This window comes from Trichoderma evansii (assembly GCF_050947405.1).
Source record: "Trichoderma evansii strain SZMC 28006 chromosome Unknown GGI43scaffold_11, whole genome shotgun sequence".
NCBI lineage: Eukaryota > Fungi > Ascomycota > Sordariomycetes > Hypocreales > Hypocreaceae > Trichoderma > Trichoderma evansii.
The window spans coordinates 141402-159336 of NW_028145195.1; the positions used below are offsets into that span (position 1 = coordinate 141402).

Consider the following 17935-nt stretch of genomic DNA (forward strand, 5'->3'; position numbering starts at 1 on the left):
AAGCAATTGGTACGAGGAGGAGGCTTCGCCGTTTGCAAATACCGCCAAGATGGTCTCCTCAAAGAGAATTTACAACTGGTGAGGACATCCGCGATCATTTACACGGTATTCGATTGACTCATTCCATGTTGTAGGTATATTTCGTTGGTGGCGGCGATGTGTATGGTTCTCTATGGATACGATGCCTCGGTCTTCAACTCCCTTCAGGGCTCAAACAACTGGCTAGCCTACTTCGATCTCGATGCCGTAAGTAGTCGGTTAACTTGACTGACTGGTTTGGTACCTGACTGTGAGACCTCTTTTGCATAGAATCAAGACACATATAAAATCGGGTTGATCAACACGGCGTATACGATCGGTGCCATCGTTTCTGGTTTTTTCCTGGGCGGGCCTACTGTCAGTCTCTTCATACAGCTATTTGGAGGTTATTTGAACTAATATGTGCGTAACGTAGGCTGATTACTTGGGAAGACGATGGGGCATGTTTATTGGCTGTCTCCTCACTGTCGTTGCTACCTTTATTCAGGCCTTTTCCCCAAGACATAATCTCGGCTGCTTCATCGCTGGCCGTGTCCTTATTGGCATTGGCCAAGGTATGGCTCTGACTGCTGGACCTGTATACATTGGTGAGATGGCCCCGCCACATATCCGTGGCGTTATCATGGCCTTCTGGCAGCTCTTCTACTCTGTTGGGTCCTTCATCGCATACTGGATCAACTATGCCTGCTCGCTCCACCGTACTACTCTTGGTGAATGGGATTGGAAGATGGTGGTTATTTTCCAGATCATGGTCCCCATAATTATCATGATCCTGCTGCCTTTCCAGCCCGAATCGCCGCGTTGGCATATCCAGAAGAATGGAAATGTTGACGCTGCTAGGGCTGCTCTTCACAAAATCCGTGATACTGATCAAGAGGTTGAGGACGAGGTCATGGCTATCCGCGAGGCTCTTGAGTACGAAAAAGAATCCATCAGCAATACCTATAGCGCTTTATTTAAAGACCCTTCTGTGCGCAAGCGATTATATCTTGCGTTTATCATCAATGTCGGCCAGCAGCTTACTGGACAAGGGACGCTTAATAGCTATTCCACAGCGATCTATAAGAAGGTCTTCACATCGACCCAAACAATTAACCTCATCAACGCTCTTAACGCCACCTTTGGAATTCTGTAAGCACAATTATTTGCATGCCTATTTCTATTAAATTGTCTTCAGCAATGACGACGAGTCTGTTATATCTAACTCTTTATGTCACTTAGATTTACGCTTAATGCAACTTGGACCGCCGACCGTTTTGGGCGTCGCTGGCTGTTTATTGTTGGCGCTATTGGTATGGGTCTCTGCATGTGTAAGTAATTATTCTAGGAGTCTGCTTCCACCCGGTATAATGCTAACCTGGCATAGTGGTCGTTCCTGTTATCGGCCAGACAACTCCTGATGTCAATGGTACCAAGACTAAACCAGTCGGCATCTCTATTGTATTCCTGCTATTCTTATTCATCTTCTTCTATAAGCCATCTTGGGGTGCTACGACCTGGATTTGGACCTCAGAGATCTTTAGGTAAGGTTACCATTTACCTAATAATTCTCCAGTGCTAACCATTGTCTAGTATGAATGTCCGTGCCCAGGCTATTGGCATGTGCTCGCAGATGCAGAATGTCGCCAATACTATTTTCCAACAGTTCTTTCCAACCTTCCTAAAGAACGAGGGCCTCAAGTGTCTTTACTTCTTTATGGCTGCGAATATCTTCCTTGCCGTTTTTGTCTACTTCTTCATCCCCGAGACTAAGCAAATTCCACTTGAGGAGATTGACGTCCTTTTCGGTGGCGCCAACCATGTTGACAAGGGCGCCCAGATACTTGGCGTTCCCGAGGGTCAGAGCACGGTCGCACACATGTCCGGAGGGCATAAGGGGGCGACAGGTCAGAGAGAAGTTGTCGAGGAGATCGATCGGGTCTGATTGGATTAGATCACGAAGATGACAAATTCGATGTTCATACCTGTATTAAGGTCGGATGCTTGGGTTGGTCTCATATGGTGACACACTGGGATAGTCTTATATTAATATACAATGTACAAGCGTGCTACTTGAACTACCTTATCTCAAAATTTGGGTAGCATGTCTTTCGCATATGTCTCCATATAAATAGGGCATATATTGGCTACGTCCATTCCCTGAAATTAGCCAGCTGATTCTGCTCGCAAATATAGCCTAGTTGGGAGCTACACCCTCGACAGCATCGACTGTCAGCACACCACACTATAGATATGAAACCCAGTAGTTAACGGTATGGGAGCTATTGGCAATGTGGCGCTGTTGAAATAGCTGTTCTCAAGGAGAAGCTAGGCATTTGTATTAATGTTAAAGATGTGGCTACTATTATTTTAGAAGCAGTTGTAAACGCCGTAAAAGAAGATCGTCGAGGCACTATAGTCAGTCCCCGCGTATGGTTTCGTGAACTCAATTCCAGCGAAGGCACAGTAGCATTCGAAATCAGTGAGCAATAAGGTCCAATAATGATTGCGTGCAGAGCAGACCAGGGTGCCACACCGTCGAATTCATTATTGGAGCGGGTAACATTGCCGGCCTTGCATCAGCTGCTGGCGATCATCTGGGGAAATATCCCATATCCGTCAGCTTACCTTTTTATGGTTGATCCACACCTTATCGGCACCTTGTAATGTCATAGCATCTCCGCCCCATACACGCTGAGGGTTCAGGTTCTGGGTATGCCATTTGATCCAGCATTTGAGCTTTCATAAGACGTAAAACCAATTAAATGCACTCTCTTACAATTCGTACGACTGGCTCAGTGGATTTGCTCGGCGAGACTAGAGGGAGTCGGGGGAGCTTCAGAACCGAAGAAGCAGTCGCCGAGATTAGACATTCTTTGGCATTTGCCTTTACTATACAGCCAAATACTTGAAACCTTACTCAGAAGAAGGCATCACGAATTGAGACTGCTCTCAATTACAAACAAGAACCAATGGCCAGTCACAGTCTCGAACTTGTCCAAATGATAGCGATCCGACGGGAGTTTCTCAATCCGTCGAATAATGCCCTGTATTAATATTGGATTCCTGTATTCTTAATATGGGAGGTTTATATTATAGTGTTAGCTGTATAATTTGCAGATCACTCCCTTGATAATTGGTATAGTAGTTGCGACCAAATATGGCAACTCGTGCAAGATTAAGTTTACCCCCTCACCCGACGGATATCCTAATAATCTTCTCCAAATCTCGCATGAGTAGAGAAGGTAGGTGTAACTCGCAGTAATTAGCCTTAGACACTCTGAAGTTAGTGAATTATATCATCCGAATAATCCCATTCAGTTATTTTGCCCAGGGTTCAATTGCACCTCATTAAAAGCTACTCTCTCAACAATCCGCGTGATAGATGCGGCTAAATATAGCAATTTGCCCGCTAGCAAGATTGTATTTAGCCTCTCATATAACGGATATTCTAAGGACCTCCGTCTCCATTATACAGAAGATGGAAGTTACTCACAGGGATTCATCTCGGACACAATGACCGAGTTTTAATACGCGTATCCCGCGTTTCAGCTCTTTTATCCAAGTGTAGCATGTCCATCTACCGAATAACCCACCAATCCTTAAATCTATTACCGTCCGGATATTCCGTTTCGTAACAAAGTCCCCCAGAAGTTCCAAGCTCCTTGTTTCGGAGAATAATGGCTTAGATGCCGACAATGGTTATGCTGAGCCAAGACATATAAGTAGGGCCAATATTAGCCCGTACTTTGCAACTGTATTTGATGCTTAGATTCTGATATCGTCGCCTTAGATCTGTTAAATTCTACTGGTATAGCGCCAAATTATACTTTTGCTCACTACCATGACTTGTCTGCATCTGAACATTTTGATTCTGGCCCTCGCAGGCAAGGCGCTAGGCCTGGCTTTTGATGGGGCCGTCGGGTTCGGTGCTATCGCTACCGGTGGTAATAGTGGAACAACCGTTCATGTCACGAACCTCTTGGATTCAGGCAGTGGATCATTCCGCGACGCTGTCAGCGGCTCCAACCGCAACATCGTTTTTGATGTTAGCGGATACATCCAGCTAAAATCTGCGGTATCTCTATCCAGCAGCCTAACAATTAACGGCCAGTCCGCACCAGGAAATGGCATTGGAATCATGGGTGGTGAAATATCAGCCAGCGATAAAAGCAACATCATTATACGTAACCTACGTATGCGCCAAGGCACTCTGGACACTGACACTGGCAAGAGCGCCTTCAACATGGGAGGTGCTTCTAATGTCATTCTAGACCATTGCTCTGTTGAGTATGGTCAATGGGATTCGGTTGACGCTGTCGGTGCTGTTAATATTACCGTGTCAAACTCAATCATCGCTCTGCCTATTGGTCAGCAGTTCGGTGCTCACGTTGAGACGGGTCCATCGACCTTTTACCGTAACCTCTGGGTCAGCGCCCACAACCGCCAACCGCTTTCAAAGGACAACACCCAATATATTAACAACGTCGTTTACAACTACCAAGCTGGCTACACCTCGGGGAACACTGGTGGGGCTTTCTCTCACGACATCATCAATAACTACTTCATTACGGGCCCAAGCACCACCAGCTCTAAGAATGCCTTCTATCAGATGGCGGCCGATCAGAGTGTCTATGCTACTGGTAATTTTCTCGACAGTAACAATGACGGACAGCTGAATGGGGCGGCAGATAATACCGTCGGGTCGTCGACGGTGCTTAGCAAGCCATGGGCTTCAACCTCGCTCGGGCTTGCCACTATGTCGGCTGCGGATGCTGTTACGTATGTTCTGGCGAATGCGGGCGCAACTCCCCGGGATGAGCTAGATACCTTTGTTGTGAACGTCGTGAAATCCTTTGGAACTCAGGGTACGTTATATAAAAACCAGGGAGACACAGGTGTTTCTAACGGCGGCTATGGCACACTATGATTGGCTTCGCCGATCTTAACATATGAGATGAAGCTTTATCCGTTCCAGTGAATATCATAACATAAGGCTTGCACCCAGGCTCCATAGGAGGTGCATTGTGGTCATCAGAGCTGCAACTTAGAGAGCTAGGCCTCACATGACGCATACTAGGTCCGACTCTGGATGATAGAAATAGTTGCAGTGCTTTCAATATGATTCTCGTTGAAAATGTCTTTACTAGCTTGTAGTACTATGCGGTCCTTCTATATCTACGACTGTTGTGGATGTACAAGGCCAGTTTAGAGTGTTTGTAGCTCCGTTTATAAGGCATCTTATAAGGCTTATAGAGTTAGAAAACATGCATGAATTAAGGCTACCTACATATTGATTTATCTTTTGTGCACCTGACAATGATATTTGCAGTAGCTTTCCTTCTACCGGGATATAGCTCCTACCGATGCTTGGCTTGGGGGATTTATCCGCTATTGAATGAGCCGTCGGCATTTAAAGTGTTGTGAAATATGAACTAAGCGCACCTATTAACAACATCCGCTATTTCTCCACAATGTGTTTGTTTCCATCTTTGGAATATGCACTATATCTACAGATAATTGTGATCGCTTGGTTGATTGAATTTGCCTATGGGATAATTTGGACCCCAGTAACCAGCAGCCCGGATTGGAAGCCGATCTCAACCACAAAGGCAGGGATGTAGTGGAGAGTTTTCCCAATTGATTCAGCTTGCGGTCGAGACCTGGGGCTTCTATCACTCAGAATTGGATGTATATGACCTCCGGCATATCGGCCTCTCATCCAAAGAGACAATCCCAGTTGAGTTTTCATAGCTGCAAATACATCTGGACACACTCAACCATGGGTCGAATCTTCTCCCAGCTTGTCCTCCTTATGGGCCTAACAGCAGGAGGGGTTGCCGTCCTTGATGGCAGCCGTTTCCTATGGTACGACGAGCCAGCTGTCGATTGGGAGACTGGTGCACTACCAATCGGCTGTGGGAGGCTTGGTGCAACAATTTTTGGTGGTTCAAACGAGGTGATGACTATTACCGAGGACACCATCTGGACAGGGCCCATCCAAGACCGTATTCCGGTAAATGGACTCGAGGCACTGCCCCAAGTCCGTGATCTACTCCTGGCTGGAAACATCACTGCAGGTGGACAACTGGTACTCAGAGAAATGACCCCAGCCGAGTCATCAGAGCGGTCATTCAGCTATTTCGGCAACTTGAATTTCGCATTTGGCCATGATAACCCAAGCGACTATGTACGCTGGCTTGACACTAGGCAAGGCAACTCGGGTGTTTCCTATACGCAAGACACTGTGGAATACACGTAAGTATAGGCCATACAAATTGTAGAGCGTCTGTGACTGACATGAAAGACAAGTCGAGAGTATATCGCAAGCTACCCAGCTGATGTTCTTGCCGCGCGGTTTACAGCTAGTAAAGCCGGGGCCCTCAGTCTGAACGCTAGCATTAGCCGCCTGGAATACATTCTATCTAATGTAGCCTCTGTTAGCAATAGTATTAACTCTATCACTATGAACGGTTCCAGTGGTCAAGCAGCTTCGGACAACCCAATTTTATTCACCGGTGAAGCCCGTTTCGTAGCCCCAGGAGGTGTGTCGTCTCTCGTCCAGTCTACAATTATTACTTGACTAACCCGATGTAACAGCTCAAGTTAGCGCCTCTGGGGGGGTTCTAATGATCACTGGTGCTACTATAATTGATGTATTTTTTGATGTTGAGACGAACTACCGATACCCTGAGCAAAATGCCTTGACAGCTGAGGTCGATCAAAAACTCACCGCGGCTGTCAAGCAAGGTTTCGATAAAGTCAAAGAAGATGCTCTCGCAGACTCTGGCGGTCTTCTAGGCCGAGCCTCAATTGATCTCGGAAGTTCTCCTGCTGGATTGGCCAATCTTCCAACAAACCAGCGGGTTACGAATGCTCGTAATGATACTCGTGATATTCAGCTCTCAACACTTGCGTGGAATTACGGACGTCACTTGCTAGTGGGTGCATCGCGAAACACAGCTGCCGATATCGACATGCCTGCCAACCTACAAGGAGTATGGAATAACAAGACAAGTGCCGCATGGGGTGGCAAGTATACCATTAACATCAACACAGAGATGAATTATTGGCCGGCAGCCTCAACAAATATCATTAAAACTCAAGAGCCCCTGTTTGACCTCCTTAGAGTAGCCCAACCGCGGGGCCAAGAAATGGCCAAGAGTCTATACGGCTGTGACGGGACCGTCTTCCATCATAACCTTGACCTGTGGGGTGACCCAGCCCCAACCGATAACTATACATCGTCTACTATGTGGCCGATGGGTGCAGCATGGCTCGTCCAGCACATGATGGAGCACTATCGCTTTACCGGTGACCGCAGCTTCCTTGCGGAAACGGCATATCCTTTTCTCGTTGATGTTGCAAAGTTCTATGAATGTTATACCTTTGAGTGGGAAGGTCACAGGGTTACAGGCCCATCACTTTCACCCGAGAATAGCTTTGTGACTCCCGCCAACATGAGTGTTGCTGGGAACGTCGAGCCAATGGATATTGCCATTGAGATGGATAACCAGCTTATGCGTGACGTGGTAACAAGTCTTCTTGAGGCTGCTGATGTATTGGGGATTCCAGAAACAGATGAAGATGTTGCTGCGGCTAAGCAATTTTTGCCATTAATCCGAGAACCTCAAATTGGATCTCTAGGTCAGATTCTTGAATGGCGTTATGAGTATAAAGAAAAGGCCGTCGGCCATAAGCACCTCTCCCCGCTTTATGGCCTCCACCCATCCAAGCAATTCTCGCCTCTTGTTAATGAGACGCTTAGCAAGGCTGCCAAGGTTCTTCTTGACCGAAGAGTAAATGGTGGCTCTGGATCTACAGGTTGGAGCTGAATCTGGCTTATTAATCAGTACGCCCGCCTCTATTCTGGTGCAGACGCATGGACGCATGTTATTGCCTGGTTTGCGAAATACCCGACGACAAACCTCTGGAATACAGATAGTGGAAGCGGATTCCAGATTGACGGCAACTATGGCTTTACCAGCGGCATCACTGAAATGCTACTTCAGAGTCATGCTGGCTTTGTGCATATCCTTCCAGCCCTTCCCGTCGACGCGATGCCGACTGGTAATGCTAGGGGGCTATTAGCAAGAGGAAACTTCGAAGTTGATATTCAGTGGCAAAACGGCACATTTAAGACGGCAGCTGTCACTTCAATGCTCGGTGGAGAGCTAAGTCTTAGGGTTCAAGATGGGGCTAACTTCTCAGTCAATGGAAAATTGTATAATGGACCTATTCGGTCTGTCAAAGGGGCGAAATATGTTATCACGTCATGAAAGCCATGATGCGTGCCCAGTCAACTTAAAGAGCAGCTCTATTTTCTGAGACAGTTATAATCGAGAATATTGTTAGCATTGGACCTGTTAAGCTCATTGAGCCTGTATTTTAGAGATTTGTCGTAGTAGTAGCCTACTGGCTTGAAGAGGAAGCATTGGGCAATATGATAGGGCGGAGATTTTTAATAGATTGTGTGGAGTATGTGGCGCTTCTCACTTATAGAGGGTGATATGCATATCCGAGCCGCTTTAGCGTAATCTTGATATAACCTGCATTAGCGTGATCTTATTAGTATAGCTAACTTTTCACCGGGTAAATGCGTTACAACGTGGCTTATCAACTTCGGGCTGGTATGCGAATTTTAGACCCAGAGCTCGGGAGAAGAAGCCCGAAGAGTTCCTGAACATGTGTCATTTCAAGTCACAAATCTTCTATGTAGAGCGGAGTATATGAAAGGTTCCGAGGTGAGGTGGGGCTGGCCTTAGCCGCATATCGTGACGTTGAAGTACAACATGTCAGCCCATTGTCTCTGTCCTAAGCAAGATTATCTATGCTCTACCCTACTTCTCTGGTATTGCCATGGCAACCTTTATGAATCCTGTTATTCGGGGATTCAATCCTGATCCAACCATCTGCGTCGTGCCGGCCTCTGCTTCATCTCCAACTACATTCTTCCTCAGCACCTCGACGTTTGAGTTATATCCAGGATGCGCCATTTACACGTCCACTGACCTAATCAACTGGGAACTCATTGGCCATGCTCTTACAAGACGTAGCCAGATAGAGATGAGGACCGTTGAGCCAGGGGCAGGAAGCTGGGCTAGTACATTGAGATATCGGCCACAGGAGGAGCGATGGTACCTTGCAAATGGGCTGTTCCAAAGATACCGTCCACTTTCAGATGTACGCGGTGCTGTGCAATGCGTAATTGTACGTACTGATCATTACGGGGTAGGAGCGGATATTCCCACGCGGCTTCTACGTATGGACAGACAACATTTGGGATGAAAACTCGTGGTCTGATCCTGTCTATTTTGATAATCCCGGCTTTGACCAAGATGTAAATTGTATCCAATTCAACATCCATTATTAATATCTAACCATATTTAGCTCTTCTGGGATGATGGCGGCAAGGTCTTTCTCTCAACAACTATGCGTCTGGCCACGCGGTCTTCGGATTCAAAGCTGAAAGACTTTGCGATCCATATATCTGAGATTGACCTACCGACTGGGAAAACCTTGACCCCTCCTCGGGTTATTCGAACGTCACCCCATGGAATAGCCGAGGGGTCCCACATCATAAAACGGGATAAGTATTATTATTTATTCACTGCGGAGGGTGGCACCGAGGCTGGCCACCAGGAGTGGGTTTTTCGCAACCAGGTAGGTCCTATGGGTCAATGGGAAGGACAGGGACAACCCCTTTGGTACAATGGATCAGATGAAGAAGTTCAGAGAACTGGTCACGCCGACTTATTCGAGGATGGAAAAGGTGAATGGTGGGCAGTCATGTTGGGTGTACGACCAGTAAAATCAGATGGAAATTATTTGGAGCCACAGCTAGGTATCATGAAAAACCCCCGGGCCACTGCCTAAGAAATAAGCTAACGCATATTAGGGCGCGAAACATTCCTCGTACGTGTGGACTGGGAGAATGATTGGCCTATATTTAACGGTGGTAAGAATATCTCCCTCCAGACTGAAGGAAGGCCTTCAATGCAGGCCATCTCGATGCTTGAGCCAAAGCCCTGGAAGGCAGACTTAAAAAGGTCAACTTTGGAACTAGGTTGGTACCAGAAGAGTAAGGCAAGCCAACTCACAGCGCAACAAAATAAATGCTAAAAGTTTATCCTAGATACTCCGCTGAAGAAATCCTACACCCTCGAGGAAAGCCCTGGTCATCTGCGATTGTATGGAAACTGTTATGATTTAGCCAGCCCCGAAGCCCCGGCTCTGCTACTTCGGAAACAGACTTCATACAATCAGACTTTTTATACTAAGCTTGACTTCAAACCAACTATGCCTGGATATGAAGCAGGCGTTGTGCTATGGTGGAACCAGTTCTCATATGCGAGTATTGGCGTAACCGCCAAGGCCTCGGACAACGGAGACATGGTAAGAGCGGTAGTGTTTAGAGAACCGACAGGAAACCCTGGATCATTTAAGGTATAATAAGCCAACTCACGTAAACGGAAGAAGTTAATGCTGAATTGAGGGACAGGATTCCATGTCTGGCATCGATGTCAGCGATGTGACGTCTTTTGAGCTCTCGATTCAAGCCCATCCGACAAGATATATAATTTCGTTGATGAGATCAGGTCAGACAGACACATTTACAGTTTCTGTTGCTGACCTCACTGTGTCACCGCCGGTTGGTGGTTCATTCACTGGGACCATGTTCGGTATCTATTCATTTGGTAATGGAGAACCAGTACTTGACCCGGCAGACTTTTCGGACATTGGCATCAAAGAGAGTACGTATGAGAGGATTCAATGACAGTATTCCGGCTATATCTCATAGGCGAAGGCTAGTTGCGTGATGAGTGTTGAATTAGACTGGCATCAATTTAATTTTTATTAATACATGTATAAACTATAAGCAAACGACCATCGAATAATGAAGACGCATCGGCAAATTCATACGGCCAAAGTAATATTAAAACCTGAAATGCACAAGATATTGTTTGTGGGCCCAGCAGGTTAGGCCTAAAATATGATACTGAGGTTAAAGCCTGCAACCTATATAAGCTCCTGAATTTAACCAGCAACGTAGCCGGATTGAGGACGGAATGTGTAAATAAAGCATTTGGCTCATTATGGCAGCTCAAAAACGCAAATTTACTTGTACTCTGTCGGTTGCTGCAGCCCAACGTCTTGATTAGAGACCAGCAGAACCGCCTCCTGGTCCCTCTTTTTCAAGTCTGGTCTCAAAGAACGAGTCATGACGCCGACCAAGAGGAGACTAGTGATGCATGCCAACTCGGGAAGAAAACTGAGGCAAACTTGGACAGCTTTGGACGTGAGGAAACTTGAATCCGGGTGTGAAATTGTCATTTGTAGAAATACAATGCCGTAAACAAGGCGGATTCCAACAAATGGCAATGCGACAAACACTCCGTTGAGCAGCTAGGGAGGCGGTACGTCAGTAACTTGTACCGTGAAGAGATAAAACACATATTATATTCAAAATTACTCACCATTTTACCGTTTTCCGATGTCTGCATGTCCGAGTACGACGAAAATTGGCGATTCATGGAGTATGACCAAACCGCCCAGAGAACGACAAGTAACCAAGCAACGCATGATATGGCTGAGCCAGCGTCGAGCAATGGCTTACTCTTTGATACATCACCGCCGTTCAAAAGGTGGACAACAGCTATGATTGTTAAAACCATGCCAAGGGCGACAATGCCATGATACTTGATTTCTAGTATGATGTCAAGTTTTCTGTTGAGGCGCGGGTTCACAGCACGTCGACTGATGTAAACCAGAGTTAGTAAAAGACACTCGCAGCAAGTATTCACGCCACCGCTTTCAGACTCACGCTTCGTGCAATATTCCTGAAATTGAAAGAAGCAAAGGAGATAAGCCTATGCTGTTGAGAATGATTGCTGCTTCGCCTGTCTGGTTTCCATGCAAGCCAATGCCGCCGGTGGCTATGCGAAGTACACAGAATATTTGGACATAGAGCCAACCGAGAAATCCTGTTCTGCCGTGTTTCCATAGACAGTAGAGGGCTGGCTGGAGTAGAATCAAATATATGGCGAGTTTCGCAGCTGAGAGGCCGTCGGTTGTCATCGTGGTTGTGTAAGTTTTGGTGCTTGATGGCTTGTAAGACGAAGAAGGCGTAAATGACTAAAGAGGTGCCCGCTTAAAAAAGAACTTTCAACTCTTCAAGAAGAGTAAATGTTTTAGTAAAGTGAATATCTTTAGTAGATTGAACAGCTATAGCAGACAGAGCAACAAGTATATATATACATTTACGGTCGCGACAATGATAACTGAGATCTTCAGCTAAATTCACCATTTCTTGATCCTTCAATTCTCCCTCCCATTAAAAACTCCCAATTCAATATAGCGTTAATGTGCCGCCAGGCGGATTCGTCTGAGCCACCATGTTTAGGTTAGCGTAGCTTGAACGAGAACGACGGCTAATCACAACAGCCCAAAAGAGCCCACAAGTGCTTACAGCAGCCTTAAACCAGCCCCTGCATTGAGTCCTGCCAAGGGCTGTGGCTAATAATTTACGCAGTATAACTGATGCCGCATCCTAAGTGATCATCGCTCCCTGCACCTTGCAGAGATTTAATAGTATTTGCTATTTTAATAACTAAGTCAAGCTTTGGGCTGAAGGTTACACAACACGGATGGATCCTTCAATATCTCCAGCGGTTGAATCAGCATTCCCTGCCACTCTGGAGGTAACGCGGCCGCGATTGCGTTCGCTTCGCGGAGCCCTGCATCGCCGATAAACCATAATTGGCGAATAATTGCAAGCAGTGAAAAATAGTGTGCCAATATGATGAGCGCCCGCGGCCGTTGCTCTTCTACAAAGATCACAAACTGGGGGTCCAGTATCATGGGGAAAAGAAAAAGTCGTCTTGACACGCCGTATGGAGGATCGCTGTCGAATCTGTGCTTCCAGAGCCAACCAAGGCAGCTCAACGTGCGTTTATACACGTCGTGAACCTCGTCATCCCATTCTTCCTCCAGCTCATGGGGCTCCTGGCGTCGCAGTAGGTGTATCAGTTCATTAGAATACTCCATTTTGCGCTTTTCTTCCAGATGTTGTGAGATTTCCAGCATCAGCCTGCCGCTAACTGATTCACGTCTCTCTTCAATAAATGCCCATGCCTTGCGGAACACAATGTTGCTGGTGTTGCACATGCGCAACCACTCAATAGGAGGCACATATGGTTCCAAAGATCGATTTTGTAATTGATAATATCTGTAGATCCGTAAAAGGCTAGAAGTAAGGCACGAAAAATCCACATTATCGGGATCGAGATTAGCCACCTGCTGGTGGTGTGATTGAAGAGCCAAATTGGCATATGTGAAGCAATGGTCCATATATTTTGACCCATCGCCCTCAGATATGTGCGCCTTGTGGAGAGCTGCTACCATACAGACTGCGTATAGGACGGCATCTGACCGCAAAGCTGCCTGGCACATGAAGGGGCCTAGAAATATCTGAGAAAACTTGTCTACGCTGTGGGCTGGTCCGATCTCAGCAGAATAGTGATAGAACAGCTCGAGTTCGAGCTTCCGTCGCTCTGCTGTTTCTGGGAGCTGCGCTACGCCGTCTGAAGTGATTACACTTTCACCACCGCTTGGTGAAGCCGAAGACTGAGCAGAATTGGTTTCGCTATTCTTCTTTGGTGGAGAAGAATGGGCATATTCGCATTCCAGATCAAGCCGTGTGCAGTTGTTACAGATTGGCCTAGCTTCGTCACACTATCTCAAATATTAGGATTCGCTCAAGTGCTGTTTTCTCCACAGCTATAGGGCTGATCGGAGAGTGTTGCATTCGCACCTTGACTCGTCGAGCTCGACATCGCTGACAGCCTGTTCTAGTCTTTTTATGGAACAGCTTTGCATGCTTTTTTCGTGACGGTTGGGCCTCTTTCGGCTTCTCTTCGCGTCCTCCCACAAGGGGCAGCGTAGTAATTAAAGTCATTACTGCAGGTGGTATTCCCAATGCAGCAGCACGATTTCAAGCCAGTATGTTAAACGATGACGAGGAGCGACGAATATGTATGTAAATATAGTAGTGGCGGTTGAACGAGAACGAGCCGTAGACTAGGACTGAAAGAGAATAGCGAGACGCAGGAATGCGTTTTGACACAAGGCATTTTTCGTATGTCACTCAATCGTCAATCTGATTGGCCAATTCGTTTAAGGCAGACAGACGATCTTCTCTATAAGCGGAGCTTTACATTACAAGGCTATGCCACATAAGCTCCGTGACGCAACCATGGAAAAAGGCTCGGGGTTTGCCGAAGCGATAGTAGAATCGGAGAAAAAAATAAAGAAAGCTAGCGAAAGAGTTTCTCAATGTAGCAGTATCTTTCAAATATTTGGACGGAGAATGATACAAGGTCACAGAGCTAAGAGTTGTGAGAGTAATACTCCATAACAGAAAATGAGATTACCTTTATGCTGACATTTTATCGCGACCGGAAAAAATAATATAAGCGAGGAAGTGCAACTGGCACATAAAAGGGCGCTAGCTATAATAGTAATGATAAAAATTCTAGGAGTATTTTTTATATCCTTTGAAGCCAATCAAGATGCCAGCTGCCAGCTATATTACAGGGTGTTGTGCGTGCCTATTCTCTGTTGAGTCCGTTCTCATCGGAGCCAGTCAGACAACGTTAATTTCCGATCTCGACTTGTTTAATCCCAATCGGATTGGATCTCGCGCGCAGTGCCAATGACAAAGCAAACCCACGCCGCCAAATCAACCGTCAAAGTCCTAATCGTGTGGACGCTCAGCCAGCTCTCCAGATCCTTGGTGCTCTCTCCCTTGGAGGTGTCTTCAACAATTGCTTTCACTTTGGGTGCGACGGCCGGCACAAAGGCGAGATGACCGGCTGCCAATACCATTCCAGCTGTGTACCACCGCAGAGACTTGTTGGCCCAGTGATAGTTGTGGTTTACAAAGCAAGTAGCCATGGTAGATGAAATAGTGAGTGTTAGAAGCGCAAGTGTCCGGTTCAATCCTCCTTCGAAAAACTCCTTAAAGTACGTTGGTAGCAACTCATTGCTTTTGCTGCGGATCTCTGGCTTGTTGAAGATATTGAGGAAAAAATGCTCATCCCATGCCCACCAGAGCGTGCAAGTCGATGTGAGCAAAGGCGCAGCCCGCAATGCGGCCACTGGGTCAAAGAATGCTTTGGTCGCCATAGTAAACACCCTATAAATTGTGGTTGTGATGATGTTTGCGATGTAGATGATGGTGCGTCATTTTTTAAGGTCAGCCGAAGGATGGGCTGACTTTGACTGTTGGTTACATCGGCTGAACTCCATCACGTGATGGAACCATTGGCAATACGGGTACCGAAAGACATATCTGTGGCTTTCAATATAGAAAGTAACAAAGCGAAGTTGGGGTAAAACATTTCATCTATTATTCTTGCATATGAATTGCGGTGAGTAAAACTCCTTGTACCTCGGTTCTGGTAGACCTATTGGTAGAGAGCAGTTTAAATATGATGAAGAAAAGAGAGCAAAGAATAAAACAAAGAATATAGTAATAAAATTAGGACGAAAATAATTTCTGATGAATTATATAATTTAAAGTTATAAGCTATATACAATATATATACCCTGTCAAAAATGAAGGCTATTTATATAGTTGTGTTAACTGACTACTATGTACTACTTAGAAAACTACCTAGATAGGTAACTTTACATGCATTTTTAATTGGTACTAGGACAAGCTATAAGCTAACCCTTTTACAGGCATCTTCACTGCCCCTGCTAGCTTGACTGGGCTTAAAAGTTTATCCATATACCTAGTAGACGTACAAACAAAAAAAAAAAGCTTAAATCGGTATAGCAGTATTTTTGTGAGCTAATACAGTAAGCCAGCTAGTGTAGACTAGAGAAATTGAACAAGGGTTCAAATTACTGCAAAAGGCAGCTCATCGCTCCATAGGTACAGGTGGAAATGCCTTAAATATGTCATAGAAAAGCCTCTGATTCCTGATCAATCTTTGAGGACACCACAGTTCCATCCTTCATCGCGTGGAAATACCCTAAATATGTAACAGAAAAGCCTCTGATTCCTGATCAATCTTTGAGGATACTACAGTTTCATCCTTTATCGCGTGAGCGCCGCACTTCTTCTACCTCCTTGCAGCAAAAGAGCATCCATGATACAAATCGAAGCCATGGCCTCCACGATTGGAACAGCGCCTGAATATGGTCAGCAAGAGCATAATCAGTTTCATCATTCAGTGGTGTGACTTACGTGGAACAACGCAGGGATCATGACGGCCCTTGGCTTCTAAAACTCCATCACTTTCTCCTTCAAATGTGACCGTTTCTTGAGGCAGTCCAATTGTCGCAGGTGGCTTGAAAGCGACACGGAAAAAGATGGGAGCGCCGTTTGTGATTCCTCCCTGGACACCACCGCTGTTGTTGGTCGAGGTTGTGAGCTTTGGTGTTGTAAATCCATTCTTGGATTCGGAATCAGTGACGGGGTTGCGAATAAACATGTCATTGTGGGTGGATCCAGGGATTTCTGTTCCTTCAAATCCAGAGCCGATTTCAAATCCCTTTGTCGCGGGAATGCTGAGCATTCCGTGGGCAAGTGTCGCCTCTAACTTGGAAAAGACCGGTTCGCCAAGTCCAGTTGGAACGTTTCGAATGACGCACGTTACTGTGCCTCCAATGCTGTCCTGGCGATCTCGAAAGTCGGCAATGGACTCTATCATTTTGGCAGCCACTTCGGGGTCTGGACACCGGACAACCGTCTTGTCAACGGTTTCCCGTGTGACATCTTGAAGCAGTTGGAGAAACTTGGGGTTGTGAGAAACGAAAGGATACTCAGTTGTGGGTGGGATGTGATGAATGTTTCCGACAGATGAAACCCAAGCAACAATCTCAATTCCATGGGTAAGTTTAAGGTAGTGCTCGCAAAGAGAGCCTGCCGCCACGCGGCCGATTGTTTCTCTCGCACTCGAACGGCCGCCACCTGACGATGCACGAACGCCATACTTCTCAAGATAGGTGAAGTCGGCATGGCTGGGGCGAGGGTACTGCTTCATGGTATCACCCTTGTAGTCTGAGGGGCGGAAGTCCTGGTTCCTGACCACCATGGCTATCGGGGTGCCGAGAGTGACTCCTCCCTCCACTCCGGACTGGATTGACACGAGATCAGCCTCATTGCGAGGTGTCGTGATGGAGCTTTGGCCGGGACGACGGCGAGAGACCTAAAGTTTTGAGTTTCAAAGTTCTAAAAGGTGTGGCTTCTTGTTCTGTATATTATGTACTAACCTGAGGCTGAAGGATCTCTTCTGAGACCGGGACTCCGGGAGGGAAGTTGTCGACAATGCACCCAACGCTGGGGCAATGGCTGCGGAAAAGGAATTAGCGGCCAGCGCTACCCTAGCTCGAAATACAACAAAAAATTTACCTCTCGCCGTACGTCGTTACACGTAGGAATTGCCCAAAGGTTGACATGGTGGGCAATGCTAATGATGGGCAATGCCAATGGTTTGATGCAGAAGCAAGTTGCCGGAGAAGGTTTGTTGCCAGATGCGTTGCTTATCAAGGCCAACAGCGTTGCTCTGAGTCACGGTGAGTCACTTGTATTCAATTGTCTGGATGTTGGAAAGAAAAATAAGCACGGGCGCACGTGCCCTCGCACGCCGATACGTCACGTGCAATGGAGGTGAGCAGCGAAAGCGGCCTCCGAATGCGCATCCAGTATTATATGCTGGCCTCGTCGATATTGCAAAGCTGCAACAAACAAGGTTCAATGCAATTTGCATTGGCATTTTTTGAAGGCTCTCATGCGTCTATCCCCCTCTCATGATATGTGTCTGGTATACCGTCACTACGCATCTAGTACAAACAATCCCGCTTGGAGCATGCCGTCCTGCAAACAATATCATTGCCCTCTTGCACG

The 17935-nt window shown here is 46.5% G+C and overlaps 8 protein-coding genes across 8 annotated transcripts; 4 read left to right on the top strand and 4 right to left on the bottom strand.

Moving 5' to 3' along the window:
• Window positions 1-49: 49 nt before the first annotated feature.
• On the top strand, window positions 50-1963 carry GGI43DRAFT_423105 (general substrate transporter; the record flags this gene model as incomplete). Its single annotated transcript, XM_083208194.1, has 7 exons — window positions 50-78; window positions 135-246; window positions 310-396; window positions 455-1170; window positions 1261-1349; window positions 1406-1562; window positions 1612-1963. 7 exons carry the CDS (start codon window positions 50-52, stop codon window positions 1961-1963), a joined length of 1542 nt encoding a protein of 513 aa, XP_083060050.1.
• Window positions 1964-3862: 1899 nt separating this feature from the next.
• On the top strand, window positions 3863-5123 carry GGI43DRAFT_427663 (pectin lyase fold/virulence factor; the record flags this gene model as incomplete). The annotated part of the gene is made up of 1 exon (XM_083208856.1): window positions 3863-5123. The coding sequence occupies one exon, from the start codon at window positions 3863-3865 to the stop codon at window positions 4946-4948; it is 1086 nt and encodes a 361-aa protein (XP_083060051.1). The 3' UTR covers window positions 4949-5123.
• A 677-nt stretch (window positions 5124-5800) lies between these two features.
• Window positions 5801-8297, top strand: GGI43DRAFT_423107 (glycoside hydrolase family 95 protein; the record flags this gene model as incomplete). The annotated part of the gene is made up of 4 exons (XM_083208195.1): window positions 5801-6276; window positions 6331-6563; window positions 6619-7817; window positions 7872-8297. 4 exons carry the CDS (start codon window positions 5801-5803, stop codon window positions 8295-8297), a joined length of 2334 nt encoding a protein of 777 aa, XP_083060052.1.
• A 417-nt stretch (window positions 8298-8714) lies between these two features.
• On the top strand, window positions 8715-10858 carry GGI43DRAFT_405909 (glycosyl hydrolase). Its single transcript, XM_083206095.1, has 6 exons — window positions 8715-9201; window positions 9254-9358; window positions 9409-9862; window positions 9917-10099; window positions 10154-10464; window positions 10520-10858. The coding sequence occupies exons 1-6, from the start codon at window positions 8878-8880 to the stop codon at window positions 10793-10795; spliced, it is 1653 nt and encodes a 550-aa protein (XP_083060053.1). The 5' UTR covers window positions 8715-8877; the 3' UTR covers window positions 10796-10858.
• Window positions 10859-11136: 278 nt separating this feature from the next.
• GGI43DRAFT_384128 (uncharacterized protein) lies at window positions 11137-12096 on the bottom strand (the record flags this gene model as incomplete). The annotated part of the gene is made up of 3 exons (XM_083203475.1): window positions 11137-11424; window positions 11496-11775; window positions 11843-12096. 3 exons carry the CDS (start codon window positions 12094-12096, stop codon window positions 11137-11139), a joined length of 822 nt encoding a protein of 273 aa, XP_083060054.1.
• A 160-nt stretch (window positions 12097-12256) lies between these two features.
• GGI43DRAFT_405911 (Zn(II)2Cys6 transcription factor domain-containing protein) lies at window positions 12257-14011 on the bottom strand. Its single transcript, XM_083206096.1, has 2 exons — window positions 13832-14011; window positions 12257-13752 (listed from the first exon to the last, which is right to left on the bottom strand). The coding sequence occupies exons 1-2, from the start codon at window positions 13973-13975 to the stop codon at window positions 12634-12636; spliced, it is 1263 nt and encodes a 420-aa protein (XP_083060055.1). The 5' UTR covers window positions 13976-14011; the 3' UTR covers window positions 12257-12633.
• Window positions 14012-14116: 105 nt separating this feature from the next.
• On the bottom strand, window positions 14117-15295 carry GGI43DRAFT_405912 (uncharacterized protein). The gene has a single exon (XM_083206097.1). The coding sequence runs from the start codon at window positions 15202-15204 to the stop codon at window positions 14695-14697; it is 510 nt and encodes a 169-aa protein (XP_083060056.1). The 5' UTR covers window positions 15205-15295; the 3' UTR covers window positions 14117-14694.
• Window positions 15296-15964: 669 nt separating this feature from the next.
• GGI43DRAFT_405915 (bifunctional chorismate synthase/riboflavin reductase [NAD(P)H] ARO2) lies at window positions 15965-17703 on the bottom strand. The gene is made up of 4 exons (XM_083206098.1): window positions 17441-17703; window positions 17302-17380; window positions 16274-17237; window positions 15965-16218 (listed from the first exon to the last, which is right to left on the bottom strand). The coding sequence occupies exons 1-4, from the start codon at window positions 17485-17487 to the stop codon at window positions 16124-16126; spliced, it is 1185 nt and encodes a 394-aa protein (XP_083060057.1). The 5' UTR covers window positions 17488-17703; the 3' UTR covers window positions 15965-16123.
• Window positions 17704-17935: the final 232 nt, after the last annotated feature.

What these genes read in the sequence shown, in the direction of transcription:
- GGI43DRAFT_405909 (XM_083206095.1), top strand. Translation starts at nt 8,878, where the DNA reads ATGGCAACCTTTATGAATCCTGTTATTCGGGGATTCAATCCTGATCCA. An exon ending in TTATTTGGAGCCACAGCTAG is followed by an intron (nt 9,863 to 9,916) that starts GTATCATGAAAA and finishes AACGCATATTAG; the next exon opens with GGCGCGAAACATTCCTCGTA. An exon ending in ACTAGGTTGGTACCAGAAGA is followed by an intron (nt 10,100 to 10,153) that starts GTAAGGCAAGCC and finishes AGTTTATCCTAG; the next exon opens with ATACTCCGCTGAAGAAATCC.
- GGI43DRAFT_405911 (XM_083206096.1), bottom strand. Translation starts at nt 13,975, where the DNA reads ATGACTTTAATTACTACGCTGCCCCTTGTGGGAGGACGCGAAGAGAAG. An exon ending in GTCGAGCTCGACGAGTCAAG is followed by an intron (nt 13,753 to 13,831) that starts GTGCGAATGCAA and finishes TATTTGAGATAG; the next exon opens with TGTGACGAAGCTAGGCCAAT.
- GGI43DRAFT_405912 (XM_083206097.1), bottom strand. Translation starts at nt 15,204, where the DNA reads ATGGCGACCAAAGCATTCTTTGACCCAGTGGCCGCATTGCGGGCTGCG.
- GGI43DRAFT_405915 (XM_083206098.1), bottom strand. Translation starts at nt 17,487, where the DNA reads ATGTCAACCTTTGGGCAATTCCTACGTGTAACGACGTACGGCGAGAG. An exon ending in GTAACGACGTACGGCGAGAG is followed by an intron (nt 17,381 to 17,440) that starts GTAAATTTTTTG and finishes CCTTTTCCGCAG; the next exon opens with CCATTGCCCCAGCGTTGGGT. An exon ending in TGATCCCTGCGTTGTTCCAC is followed by an intron (nt 16,219 to 16,273) that starts GTAAGTCACACC and finishes GACCATATTCAG; the next exon opens with GCGCTGTTCCAATCGTGGAG.